This window comes from Pan paniscus, chromosome 4, assembly GCF_029289425.2.
Source record: "Pan paniscus chromosome 4, NHGRI_mPanPan1-v2.0_pri, whole genome shotgun sequence".
In the NCBI taxonomy this organism is placed as follows: domain Eukaryota; kingdom Metazoa; phylum Chordata; class Mammalia; order Primates; family Hominidae; genus Pan; species Pan paniscus.
Window position 1 is genome coordinate 143,650,876 of NC_073253.2, and position 13,904 is coordinate 143,664,779.

Consider the following 13,904-nt stretch of genomic DNA (forward strand, 5'->3'; position numbering starts at 1 on the left):
TTTAAAAAAAAGGATTTGAAAGTCTTTGTGACCTGTATCAAAATTCATCAGTAATGGGGAAAATGTTACTTAGATTTTCTCTGGTCATGTCATTTCTTTAACAGACCATTCAAGATGGACTCGATTGGTTGATATCAACCTAGTACGGTGCCATGCTTTGAAGCTGGACTCTTTTGGCCAGTTTATTGAATTATTACCCAGCCTAGAGTTTATTTCACTGGATCAGATGTTTCGTGAACCACCCAAGGTAAGATACATTTGAGGGAGTTTTTGTTTATTTTGATACTCAGGAAAGAAAATAAAAACAGCCTGTGATTTTTTTTTTTCTTTTCAATGATATGCCTTTACGGTGTTACAGTTGGACTTTTTACTGCCAGCCTCAGTGAAGGCATAAAGGTTGTAATAATGCATAGCCTCTCATTCTTCTAAATGAGAATTAAGGGTTCTCTGGGGAAGGGTAAGGAAAAAATAAGTGGAAGCTGTCTGTTAGTATATAAACAAAAGGTAAGGTAAGGGTGAGGCTGGAAATTTAAGACAGAAATTATTATGTGGGATAATTCATTGGTGGATTAAATATAATTAGGTTGGTAAATTAAATCTAATTAGGAATCCAAAGTATAAATAAGAATTAAGGATTTATTTGGGGAATGTTTTTCTTTGCTGCTATCTTTCTGTTAAGTTGTATAGCCTGGGAAATCTGAGGTAGCCCAGTTGTACAAAATGTTATTTTAAAACTGCTTAACATATAGAACTTTGTACTCTTAAGGCAATTAAAAACTTAATCCTTCAACCATTTATGTTCTCTCTTGTCAGTTATTAATGGTTACATTCCCACTGTTGAAGCAGTACAATATAATGGGGAAAGCTCAGGATTTAAGGTCAGAATCCTGGTTTCAAATTGCGGCTCTACCACTTACTGGCCATGTGCTGTTGGGCAGATCTCTTCTTCTTGCGTGACTCCTCATCTGTAAATCAAGCCAGTAACCCTTTATCTATCTTGAAGTGTTGCAGGCCTTAAATGAGATTTTCTATGTGTATATGAAAGCATTTCATAAATAAGTACTATGTAAATATTAGTTCTAATGTAAAGGTGAAATGAAGGGATATTAAAAATGAAGGGATATATACTAACCCAAATTAATAAACGTATGTGTTTTGGTTTTGCCTTAGGGTTGTGCTCGAGTTGGTCTGAGTGCAGGCACAGGAATTGGTGTTTCATCAGCTCTTGTTAGCAACCAGAACTCCAACAATGACGATAATAATGCCCAGAATAACAATGCCAACATCCACGACAACAATCACCATCACCCAGATGACTCAGATGAGGAGAATGACTTTCGGCAAGATCTGCAGCCAGGAGAGCAGCAGTTTGCAGCTGACGGTAACCCAGATCTTTTATGAGCTCCAGATAGAAATGATTTTTACTTTGTATTGTATTTCTGGCTTTATCCTGTTCCCTTTTTCCCCTGTTTCAACTTGCCACTTTCCACATTGAGGAAAGCTAGTTGATAAGGAACATGAGGGAGTAGGTGAAATTTTTCTTTCCTTGCTTGTTTCAAAACTGCTTTTATCCACAGACCCTATAAGAATACCTACAGAATGGGAAAGATTACAGATGCCAGGGTAATTAGGGTAGAGTGGTAACTCTTGAGGTCTGAGACTTAACTTTTAGGATTTAGACAAAGGAATATCTTTTATTGTCTCCCAGACCAATGGATAGCATGAACATTAAGACCATTTCTGGATATTTGAAGAACTGAAAGATTAATACCAACCATGGGCTAGACATTGGCACCTTTCATGTACCTTTAATCATTAGGTCTTCACTTCCACCCCGCAGATTAAGTACATTAGCTAAGAAGGACCTATTCTATTTCATTTATGTAATTATCTGTCCAGTTCATTAATATATATTGAATACTTGCGGTGTGCCAACCCATGTGTGAAGGTGCTCCATCCATCCCTCTGTTGATGAGTGAAGTGATGTGAGATTGTTTTGTTACCAAATTTTCCAGTTTCCCAGTTGATGCTTAGGAACTGGAAAAGGAATCTTTTCTAGCCATCCTTTTGTTGTTCCCCATTTGCCTACTCTTGCACACAGTAATTAATGAGAAATAGGGTGCCCTGATATGTACCTGCTTTTACAATGAGACGTACTGTGTACAGGGCATGATTTCCTTTAGGGGCACTCTGAGTATACAGTTCCTGACAAAAGAATCATCTGTAGGCAATGTCTTCACTTTCTCATCTCACTTGGTCCCTGTGATTTCCTTTAGGGGCACTCTGAGTACACAGTTCCTGACAAAAGAATCATCTGTAGGCAATGTCTTCACTTTCTCATCTCACTTGGTCCCTGTGATTTCCTTTAGGGGCACTCTGAGTACACAGTTCCTGACAAAAGAATCATCTGTAGGCAATGTCTTCACTTTCTCATCTCACTTGGTCCCTGTGATTTCCTTTAGGGGCACTCTGAGTACACAGTTCCTGACAAAAGAATCATCTGTAGGCAATGTCTTCACTTTCTCATCTCACTTGGTCCCTATAGAACTCTCCACTTTGGCTCTTGGCAAAGTCACTAGTGATTGTCTTACTGAATCTGGAGGTCATTTCACCACTTTTATCTAATTTGACATCTCAGCAGCATTAGACATTGTTGCCTAGACTTGTGCACTCTTGAGACACTTTATTCTCTTGGCATCTCTGAAACGATTTTGCTGGTTTTTCTCCTACCTCATTTTCCTTTGCTTGTAGCACCTCCTGTATTCCACTTTTGTCCGTGATATCTTTCTCTACACATTTTCACTCAAGCTCAAGGTTTTAGTACCAACTATATGGTATTAAATCCAAATCTTTGTTTCCAGCCTTAACTTTCATACTTTTCTGAAGTAAATGCAGCTATATCTAGCTCTGTACTTTATGTCCGTGGTATACTCTTAAGCATTTCAAACCTAGGTAAAATCTTTCCCCAACCAATCTCCCTTAAAAATGCAAAAATGAAAGTGCAGAGCCAACAGGTGTTAAGGGAAAGAGAGGGCGAGACAGTCATGTATTGTCCCTTTGCTTTGTTGTCCTGAGTGCTATGGTACATAGTACAGGTTACTACCACTATAAAGATCTGCGCTTCAGAGGACATGGACTCTACATGGGAAACTTACAGCAGCTGCCATTCAGAACTACCCAAATCCTGTGAACTCATTTGTGGTTTGGGTTGACACACAGATTGTAGACTTCACTGGAAGATTACTTTGCCATGGACTTCTCAGCACAGTGGAGAATGCCTGCCATTGTGAAATCATATATTGTTGCAACAAGGACCAAAAAGATATTCAAGAACATGTTTGATTTAATTTGTATCTGTATTTGATTTAAGAGAGGAAAATGGAACTTACATCTTAATTTGATTTATAAATACGGTTTCAGAAGATGAGAGATTTGGCATAAAAACCAAATACACAAGACATAGGATAAGCTATTTTGATTTAAGAAGCCATAATTACTATGGAAGGATTCAGCTTCAGCAGTTACCTAGGACTGTTGTCAAGTATAGTATCTTCAAATACTGTTAAATGCTGAGAAGCAAAGAATAAATACATAATGTATAAAGCATAATTGTATAAAGCAATACGTAAATGCCAGAATTGAAGGATTAAACAGCTTCAACAAGAGGAAGCCTAAGAAAACCAGAGGCAATGGCTGCATTTGTAGAGAAATGAAGATTGGTAGAAAACATTAGATTCCACAGGTCACTCCCACATGGTAGTGTGTTTAGTTGTATTTGTTATTAAACACGTATACACACACACACAACACACACACACATATAAGTTAGATTTTTTTTTTCCCGCAAACTAAGGAACTAGAAAAAGACTGATTTTTGGTTGAAACAAAGAAATACAGGGCTTCATAATAAAAGGGGTAATGGGGAATTATGTTAAACAGTTGACTAATATTGATAGTTCAAATCTTCAAGTGAAAATAATAATTTTAAAATTTCTTTGAAACTGGTATTAACATGTTGACTCTCCTTGATGTACAATTTGAAAACTTTTCACGTCTGGGCCAGGTGCAGTGCACATGCCTGTAACCTCAGGAGGTTGAGGCGGGAGGATGGCTTGAGTGGGGAGTTTTCAAGGATGTAGTGAGTTATGATCACACCACTACACTCCAGCCTGGGTGACAGAGGGAGACCCGGAGTCTTAAAAACAAATCTTTACATGCATGGGCCTTTACTTGGTTTTGGACCAGCCCCAGAATGAAGCAACACCAGTCTTTATTGCTCTATTGTATTTAACTTCTTCAGCTTGCATGAGGTAATTTACTGTAAAAGAGGGGCATTGTATAATTTTAAAAGCTATTTAATTTGTATAAATTAACTCCAACAAAACTATGATTTATTGTTTCACAGTTACTATATTTATCAAAATTTTATAATTTGGCAGGATATTATCTTAAATTTGTATTTTGAGAAGTCTTAGAACTTAGAGTACTTAATTGTGAGCTAGTTAGCTGAAAATATAACTTGATTACCTGAATTTTGCAACATTCTAAAATAAGAATAAATGATTACAGTTTTTTTGTGGGGTTTTTTTGTTTGTTTGTTTGTTTTTTTGAGACAGAGTCTCACTGTCACTCAGGCTGGAGGGTAGTGGCATGATCATAGCTCACTGTAGCCTCAAACTCCTGGGTTCAAGTGATCCTTCCACCTCAGCCTCCCGAGTAGCTGGGACTACAAACACGTGACACCACTCTCAGCTGATTTTTCAAAAAATTTTGTGTAGAGATAAGGTCTTACTGTGTTGCCCAGTCTGGTCTCAAACTCTTGGCCTTAAGTGATCCTCATGCCTCAGCCTCCCAAAATGCTATGATTACAGGCATGAGTCAGTCACTGTGCCCCACAGTGTTCCTGTTTTTTTAACAATTTACATTTGCCTATGTCACAATTATGCTTCTGTAATTGCTAAAGCATAGTGTCTATTTTTATGTAACTACTTTCTAAGGAATTACAACTTTAAAGCATAGTTTTACTTATACATCATTTAACTAATTTTCTATTTTGATTTAACATACATTCCAGTTACTTAATGCTTTTAAATATAGCATCATTCCCTCATCCCTCCACCCCATTAGCCTGAATTAACTGCCAAGTGAAATTGCTCTGCAGCTTTATTTATGGCAGTGATTTTCAAACTTGAGTGTGCATCAGAATCACCTGGAGGAATCACCACATTGCTGATTTTTGCCCTCAGAGTTCCAGTTATTCGGCTGTGTGAGGCCAGATAATTTGCTTTTTTTTGTTTTTTTAAATAGAGATGGGATCTCATATGTTGCCCAGGCGGTCTCAACTCCTGGGCTCAAGCAATCCAACCAACTCAGCCTCCCAAAATGCTGGGATTACAGGTGTGAGCCACTGCACCAAGCCAAGAATTTTATTATTTTTATTTTTTTCTTGAGACAGAGTCTCACTCTGTCACCCAGACTGGAGTGCAGTGGCATGATCTTGGCTCACTACAACCTCCGCCTCCTGGGTTCAAGCGATTCTTCTGCCTCAGCCTCCCGAGTAGCTGGGACTATAGGTGCGTGCCATCACACCCAGCTAATATTTTGTATTTTTAGCAGAGATGGGGTTTCACTGTGTTAGCCAGGATGGTCTCCATCTCAACCTCACGATCCGCCCACCCTGGCCTCCCGAAGTACTGGGATTATAGGCATGAGCCACCACGCCCGGCCAAGAATTTGAATTTTCGAAAAGTACCCAGGTGGTGCTGATGCTGCTGGTCTGGGACTATACTTTGAAAACCACTGATTTTGTAAAATTTTTATTTTTGAAGCCTAAGGGCAAACTACAGTCTGAAAAAAAACCCCAGTAAATGTATTTTGTTTTACACTTTGGGGCAGGTAGTTGTCAACCACTAAATATTATATCTGATAATAAATTTCTATTAATTTATGCAACAATTTCATTGCATAAAAATTATTTTGTTAAGAGGCAATGAATTCTTTATAAGACTTTTTTACAGCTGAAATAACATTTCAGCTAAACAAAACATTTGGTGAATATTGATATTTGATTGTAAGTTAGCATACATATATATGTATACATATACATATATATAACTTTCTGTAAGTTATAACTGTTCTGAAAAAGATGTACTACCTTAATGATAAAATATTTTCCAACAAAGGAAAAAAGTCAAAACCATGAATCATTTGTATCTTCACTAGCCCAGGGGCACCACCATCCAATTTAATTACCAGAGACTAAAATCAAGGCATTATGCTTTTTGTCAAAACCAAGAATCATTTGTATCTTCACTAGCCCAAAGGCACCATCATCCGATTTAATTACCAGAGACTAAAATCAAGCCATTATGCTTTTTTTCTTTACTTCCTACCTGCTCTCCAAGACATTGAGTCATTTACCAAATCTTGTTGAATGTCTCTGAAACATCTCTCCAGTATGCCTACATCTCTCCTTTCTCATTGTACTACCACTACATCAGACCTTTCTCTTTTTTTTTTTTTACCTAAATGTTTTAATAGCTTTCAAACTGGCCTATTTTCTTGCCCAGCTAAAATTAGTTCTTATAGCAACCAGGGCAGTCTTTTAACAACAAACCAAACAATATTGATACCTTACTCAAAACTTTTTAATAGCTTCCCATTGCCTTAGAATAAGATCCAGCTTCTTAAATTGGACCACCAAATGCTGTACGATCTGGCCTGCCCTCATCTTGTACTACTTCCACCACTACATCATTCTTGAACATGACAGCTGGTGCCTAGCATTGCACTAACTACTGCTTCCTAGAATTCCCTCCCTCCATGTTTTCATGGCTGGCTCCTTGACTTTTGGTTCTTAGCTGAAATGTTAATCTCAGAGATGTCTTTCCTTGCCATCTGATCTTAAGCAGCCACCAGTTTATTCTCTGTCACATCACACTTTTTGTTACATAAGGCATTACTATCTGATGTTTTTATTTTTATTTTTAAAATTTTTTCTCCCCCAACTAGAGTAAGCCATGAGACTAGGGATCTTGAATTTCACCACTGTTTCTCAGCTCCAAGGAATACTAACAAATTGTAGTAAGATGCTCAGTAAGTATTCAAATGAATGCAATGAAAGAAATTGTTTAAACAACTTTTGGGTATCATATTAAATGTTTGCACAGGCTATTCTGGCAACCTAAAAGCAGTTGCTCAGCAACTTTGGAAAACCTTATCACATTGATGTTTGAATGTACTTCTTTTCATGCCATTCCCTGCATAAAAACCTAGTGGTTTCCCTCTGCCTACTGCAAACAATTCTAAGCTTTTTAGCAAGGCTTTCTAAGCTTTTAACAATCTGGGGCCCAGGCTACCTTTTCAGCCTTGTTTTTTCTTTCGCATCTCTGTGACAACACAGATAACTGGTTTGTTTGTTTGTTTGTTTGTTTGTTTGTTTGTTTGTTTGTTTTAACCACTGGACTACTATTCTTCCGAAAAATGTAGCATTCTTCTGGTATGGTGGTATATGAAATGTCACCTTATTTCAGTGAACCCTTCCTTGACCCAATGAGAGAATTAGTTGTTTCTTGTCTATGTTCCCTTTGCACTTTTGAACTGTTATAGCTCTTAGCAAGTATATTCTGACCTTATTCTATGTGTCTAACATCTTTGCCAGAATGTGTGCATCCTCTTTAAGAGCAAGGAGTATAAATTTCCCACTTACTCATAGTTTCTGTAGTGCAGTAGGCTCTAGAAACTCCTCAGTTTAAATCCTAGCAAACTGTTAAAACCTCTAGGCCTCCATTTCCTCAACTGCAAAAATCAGGCTAGTAATAATGCCCTCACACAAGATTACTACGAGAAATAAATAAGAAAATGTTTCTATAAACATTTAGCATAGAGCCTGCCATAGAGTATGTACACATTAATTACTGCTACTCATAATTGTTAGTCAATTGAATGAAAGAAGAAAATTGATTGGCTTTTATCATGAAAGGTTTCTAGGCAAGGTCATTTCTCATTTTGGCAATAACCAAAATATAGATATTGCAGGCTAGAGCTGGGCAATTATTCAGGGGGAGATGTGCTATTGTGCTTGTTTAAAACCAAAGCAATTCCCACTGTCCCCATGAATTTCAAACCTCTCCCATATAATTCAGTGACATTAATCTGAATGGCATCTTTTTGGCTTAATCATATTTTGCCTTGTTTCTTTGTTAACTGTTTGAGTTTGTATGAGTTTGATGGGCTTTCTCCAACAAATGATCCTTTCCCATCTGTGATTTTCTCTCCTGTAGACTGATTAAATACTTCTTAATATCTGCAGTAATAAGCACAGTGTATGCAGTATATGCTGTTCTTTCAGGGCAGGCCTAGTAATCAGCGGGACTGTTCAGTTCTTAGGGCGGCCACAGTTTTGCCTGCCATTGTAGTTCTTTATACTTCTCTTGGTTTTTACTTTGTGTATATTTTCATTTAAGCATTAAATGAGATGGAAGACATCGTCCAAGAAGATGGAGAGGTGGTGGCCGAGAGTGGAAATAATACTCCAGCTCACAGCCAGGCAATTATTCCTGTGGATGTTGATGAGGAACAAGCAGGTAATCATGTGATCCATCCCACATTCATCATTCTGAAACTACGGCCTAACTGTAATGAAGTACATGAGACAGCGAGAATGATTGTTTTCTGACCTTTCAGCTAATGATACGTTTTATGCTATTGATTACTGAGAACTGTAATACATTGCTGGTATTCTTGTTGCATGTATCTTACTAAAGTTTGTCTTTTATTATTTGTGACTGCAGCAACAACTGCTTTTTCTTTATAGCCACATGTGCATGAGTTTGTCCATGTATGTGTAGAAAAAGAAAACACTCAAATTGTTGATGGGAAAATAAATGACCTGATTAAATATTCTGCTGTTGCCCTCCCCTCAATTCAGTTAGAGAGGAGGAGCAGTTGAGAAGTTGACCTGGTTTAGTAAACAAACCAAAACCTAGCGTCTGTTTGCCAATGGCTGACTTAAGACAGGATATAGAGTCTTAGGCCCTTAAAGATTAACTCGCATAGCCTTTCATTTTGTAGATGGGGAAATTAATTTTCTTTCAAAAGTTTAAATGATGTGCTCAACACCACTCAGCCAATAATCAAGGGATAGAATTGAAATTGAGAAAACTGAAGTTTTCTCATTCTCTGCCTGCTAGAATGCCAGCTTGTCTTTGAATCGAAAATATGCTACCCTGTTTTAAGTGTGTTACAGATGCAGTCACTCAACAAATATTTATTGAGTGCCTACTCTGTGTCAGGCGTTGTACAATGTGACAGGAAAAAAGCTAGGTTCCTTGGAGCGTACATTTATTGATGGAGCTAATATTGGTCACTTGTCAGAGAGAATTAGGTTATAAGAACTAGGTTTAAAAGCTATACTGCCAAGCAGATAAAACATTTTTTACACAAATACACATATTCAACCAAAATGTAACATGCATCTAGCCTTCAAAAATGTATCTGCTACATCTAATGAGATAGATCTATACTCAAAGAATATGGAGTCTTATTTACCAGTCCCATATGTTTCTGAGTTCATCTTCATTTACTTAGCCTTGGCTCATATGTTTGAAAAATTGAGAAAATATATAGCTTAGTTTTAAAATTATTATCACTGTTATTTAGATTATTTTTAGGATGATTTTATGCTACTCTTTGAAATAGTGAAGGTCCTGCAAGGGGATGCTGTATCATTTTCTATTTTAATTTGCCTTTAGAAATGCATCAAGTTGGTTGGCATATTAATCATACTTAATGTTGACATAATGGTTTAGAGTTGAGTTGCTTTCACAGTATCTTATCGAAGTGCATTATCAGTTAAAATATGTGCCAGGGGAGGCTGTATAGAGCCACAAAGCATCTCTATTGATTCCAGATCCCTGGAAACAGTACTTTGCATTAGATCCTTTTTTGCGCAAAAAGTAACTGTTAGGCCTGTGCTTTTTTTTTAAGGACCCAGTGGTCTTCAGCGTGTAGTAAAACCAACCCCAATTACTGTTCATGATTCAGAGAGTGATGATGAAGAAGATAGTCTAGAACTCCAAGAAGTCTGGATTCCTAAGAACGGTACTCGGCGTTACTCTGAACGTGAAGAAAAAACTGGAGAGTCAGTGCAGTCCAGAGAATTGTCAGGTGAGAAATTGTCTTTCTCTGAACTATTAATGAAAGTCACTATCAGAACTGACACACTTGGCCTTAATATGACAACTTGGGTGCAGTTAACATATATCACGGAATGTGACAGGAAGCAAGAAATGCACTTGCCCAAGTAAGGGAAATCTGGGTGGTGCTCTTGTAGGCAATACAACACACAGTGTTGTGGAATGAGAGCTCAGGGAAGAAGAGAAGTAAGGATTATAAGTCTACAGTGGAGGCTTCAGTTGTGGCATCAGGGTGTCAGATTAGTGAGCGAAAAGCCTGTGCCTTATGTAAGGGATGACTGCTGAGTCATCCAGAGCAATGAAAAGCAACCATTCCCCAGTTGATAATCTGTCCAGTTGTGCTTAATGAATATTGGTGGCTAGTTTGGTGCTGGAAGGAGTCCTAAAGTATATTTTTATAATCCCTCACATCCCTTTAAATCTAGGCAACAACCCTCTGCAGTGCCTCACCAAGAAACTGTACTTCTCTCTTAACTTTGAAGTTCATACTTCTTCCTTGTCTTTCCTTCCCTTTGGTTTCTCAGAACCATGTGCTTACCACTTTTAGCAAAAGATGGATTTTTTTGCAAATTGTCCAGTCATTTGTCCTTGGGTACCCTTACTCCTTAATATTTTTGAATGTTCAAAACACATTTAACACTGACCCTGGAACATTTATGTAGTACTATTATCTGGAAAGTTTAGTTCTTTGGACTTGAAATAATTTGCTAATCATTGACTCATTATTCAATTTTTATTTCTTTTAAGAAATTCAGATAACTTTATAATGTGGTTGAAAGAAGGTTTTATGGAAACTGAAATTTAGGAAAAGTAATATGACCAGCTGACTAACCTACCTTCCCAGACAGTGCAGTTTCTAAATTTAGCAACTAAATCCTCTGTTGGCCAGACAAAACCTATTTATTCCTTTATATCTTCATTGAGCCTTACTATGCCCCAGGTACTGTGTTAGGCACTGTGAGGGATACAGAGATGAGTAAGTCATGGTCTGTCTTTACAGAAGTTCTAGTCTAGTTGAAGAGTCATGTCAAAAACAATAGGTAGTAATATTACAGGGCATATACTACAACTACAGTTGCCTTGGGGTGGGGGTGCAGAAGAGATGGAGTAGAGGACCAGGGAGGACCACAGCTGACAAATTGGTGAGAACAAAGCCCCTGAGGTAGTAAAGCAGGGGTATTTTGAGAGAAAAGCTGGAGCTGGAATGTAGAATGTATATGGAGGGTACGACATGGAAAGATGGTTTGGAATCAGATCATAGTGAGGTTTGAAGGCATAGCTAAGGAGTATAAACCAGATAGACACTAGGGAGCCATAGAGAATTTTATAGCAGCTCAGTGATGTGATCACAGTTATACTTTAGGAAAATTAGTGTTTAGTATACATTATTTCCTGTTCCAAATTTACTCTTGCGTTTTGTCCAGAATTTATACTGAAATCTTTTCTTTTCCTCGGGCCGTTCTTCTTTTTCTATAAGCAGTAAGTGGAAAAGGCAAGACTCCACTTCGAAAGAGGTACAACTCCCATCAGATGGGCCAGTCGAAGCAGTTTCCCCTCGAGGAAAGCAGCTGTGAGAAAGGCTGTCAGGTCACCAGTGAGCAGATCAAAGCCGATATGAAAGCAGCTAGGGATATTCCTGAAAAGAAAAAAAACAAGGATGTTTATCCCAGCTGCAGCAGCACCACCGCCAGCACAGTGGGAAACTCCAGCTCACACAACACTGCTTCTCAAAGCCCCGACTTTGTAAGGACGGTGAACAGCGGCGGCTCTTCCGAGCCTAGCCCTACAGAAGTGGATGTGTCCAGGCAGTGTGCCTGCTCCCCCGGTGGGTCAGAGGACTCTGAGGCCGTGGAGGAGGGAGATGCAGAGAGTTCTGTCTGCCCCAGATGCTGCTGTCACAGGCCCCAGGAATCCCAAAGGAGAACTAGCAGGTGTTCTGATGAGGAACGTCCTTCAACCAGCCGAGCCTGTGTTGTGAATGGCCCGGATGGTACGAGATCCGCCTTTTCCTTTAGGACTCTGCCACAAGGGGGGTCTTCAGGCCCAGCACATGATGAGAGGACTAATGGGAGTGGCTCTGGGGCTACAGGTGAGGACAGGAGGGGGAGCTCCCAGCCTGAGAGTTGTGACGTGCAGTCTAATGAAGACTACCCTCGGAGGCCCCTAACCAGGGCCAGGAGCAGACTGTCCCATGTACTGCTGGTATCTGAGTCAGGTATGACAATGCTCCTAGGATTAGCAACTGCAGGGTAGGGCTGCAGAAAGGCATGAACTTGTTTCATGAGTTTTCTTACAAAAAGCCAGTTTGGCAAATTAAATTCTGTTTTGGGGTTTTGTGGGTCATGTGAATTTTGAACTAATTTCAGCAATGGTTTGGTGGGTGGGTGTGTAAAACAGTTTATAAAATGTCCAAGCTGGAAAACTCAAAATAGTTCAGCTTTTAAGGAGAATGTCACTGTGTATATTTACCCTAAATATAACACTGACTGACACCTAAGTCCCAGTAGATGAACTCTGCTGCCATCACACACTTAGAGAAGTCTTAACTTAGGAAAGTTTTAAAAATTAGCCAAAAGGCAAGGACTTGACGTTGCTGGGGCTGGGGCAACACATCTCAGTGCAGCTTCCTGGGTATACCCCTCTTTCTGTCTCTGCAGTACTTAGTAATTTTTTCAGAAATCTAGTTTTGCTTCAAGTAAGATTTGCCAGGAGATAAGCAGGTAAGTAAATGGTTTGGCTGAGAATTATTTTGGTGAAAATACTCAAAACATATATGTGTATTTAATTTCATTAATGTTTATAATGTGTAGCCATGGATTGGGTGTAAGCATATTTATTAATCATAAGTCTGTTACTGTTTCTGACCTTATTTTTAAGTACTCTTTCCTGCCTTTATTATATCATTACTGCCTGACAGTGAATAATAATGTATTTTAATTTTCTTCAAGTAGCCCTCAGTTTTAAAATCTTAAAATCAGTCCCAGAACATAGGCAGTCAGTACTTTTTGTATATTCAAAATAGAACTAATGGATTCATACAGAGCTAAACCGAACAAAAGTAAGCTTTCATGAGATACATTTGAGACCTTAATTAGTTATGTGCTAGTTACCATAGTTGCATAAACTCATTGAAATATATGAGTTTTATTTGAAGACTTTTTTATGCTTTGCAAACAGTGGTTCTGCCATATGGTGAAAGTACTTTTCCCAGCTTAAATTGTAAATGTTTGATAATATCTTTTTTTTAATTGGTGGTAAAATATAACTTTACCATTCAGTGTACAGTGTATAATTCAGTGGCACTAAATACATTCATCTTGTTAGGCAGCTGTCACCACCAACCATCTGAACTTTTTCATCATCCTAAACTGAAACTCTGTGTCCATTAAACAGTATCTGCCTCCTATGACACCTTTTGTCGTGTGGTTTTTCGTATTTGCAAAGTCAGATATGCATGTTTTCCTTTATGAGTTTATTTTTATGCTGCGAAAGGCCTTTCCTACACTTGGTTCAGATAAATGTGCGCATCTTCTTATTCCTTTATTCATTGATTTCAGTTTAGTTCCTTAGTTCAGTTGGAATTTTATTTCAATATGTGGGAGCTAATTTTTTTTTTTTATTCCAAACTATCACCATCTTGTTTCAATATTGGTTATGGATGTCCATTCCGTGCTATGATTTTGAAATGCTCTTTTATCATCTACTAAT

At 38.2% G+C, this 13,904-nt stretch overlaps 1 protein-coding gene across 10 annotated transcripts in view; it reads left to right on the forward strand.

Annotated features, from left to right (window-relative positions):
• FBXO38 (F-box protein 38) overlaps window positions 1–13,904 on the forward strand; it is an 80,763-nt gene that overhangs the window by 53,451 nt on the left and 13,408 nt on the right. For 3 of the 10 annotated variants that reach the window (XM_055112766.2, XM_034960749.3, XM_055112765.2), the window contains exons 11-15: window positions 105–247; window positions 1,171–1,381; window positions 8,466–8,585; window positions 9,988–10,167; window positions 11,677–12,411. In XM_055112766.2, the coding sequence (XP_054968741.1) occupies window positions 105–247; window positions 1,171–1,381; window positions 8,466–8,585; window positions 9,988–10,167; window positions 11,677–12,411 (1,389 nt within the window). The remainder of the gene's footprint in view (window positions 1–104; window positions 248–1,170; window positions 1,382–8,465; window positions 8,586–9,987; window positions 10,168–11,676; window positions 12,412–13,904) is intronic. The other 7 variants (XM_055112768.2, XM_034960750.3, XM_055112767.2 and 4 more) reach the window with 3 other exon arrangements.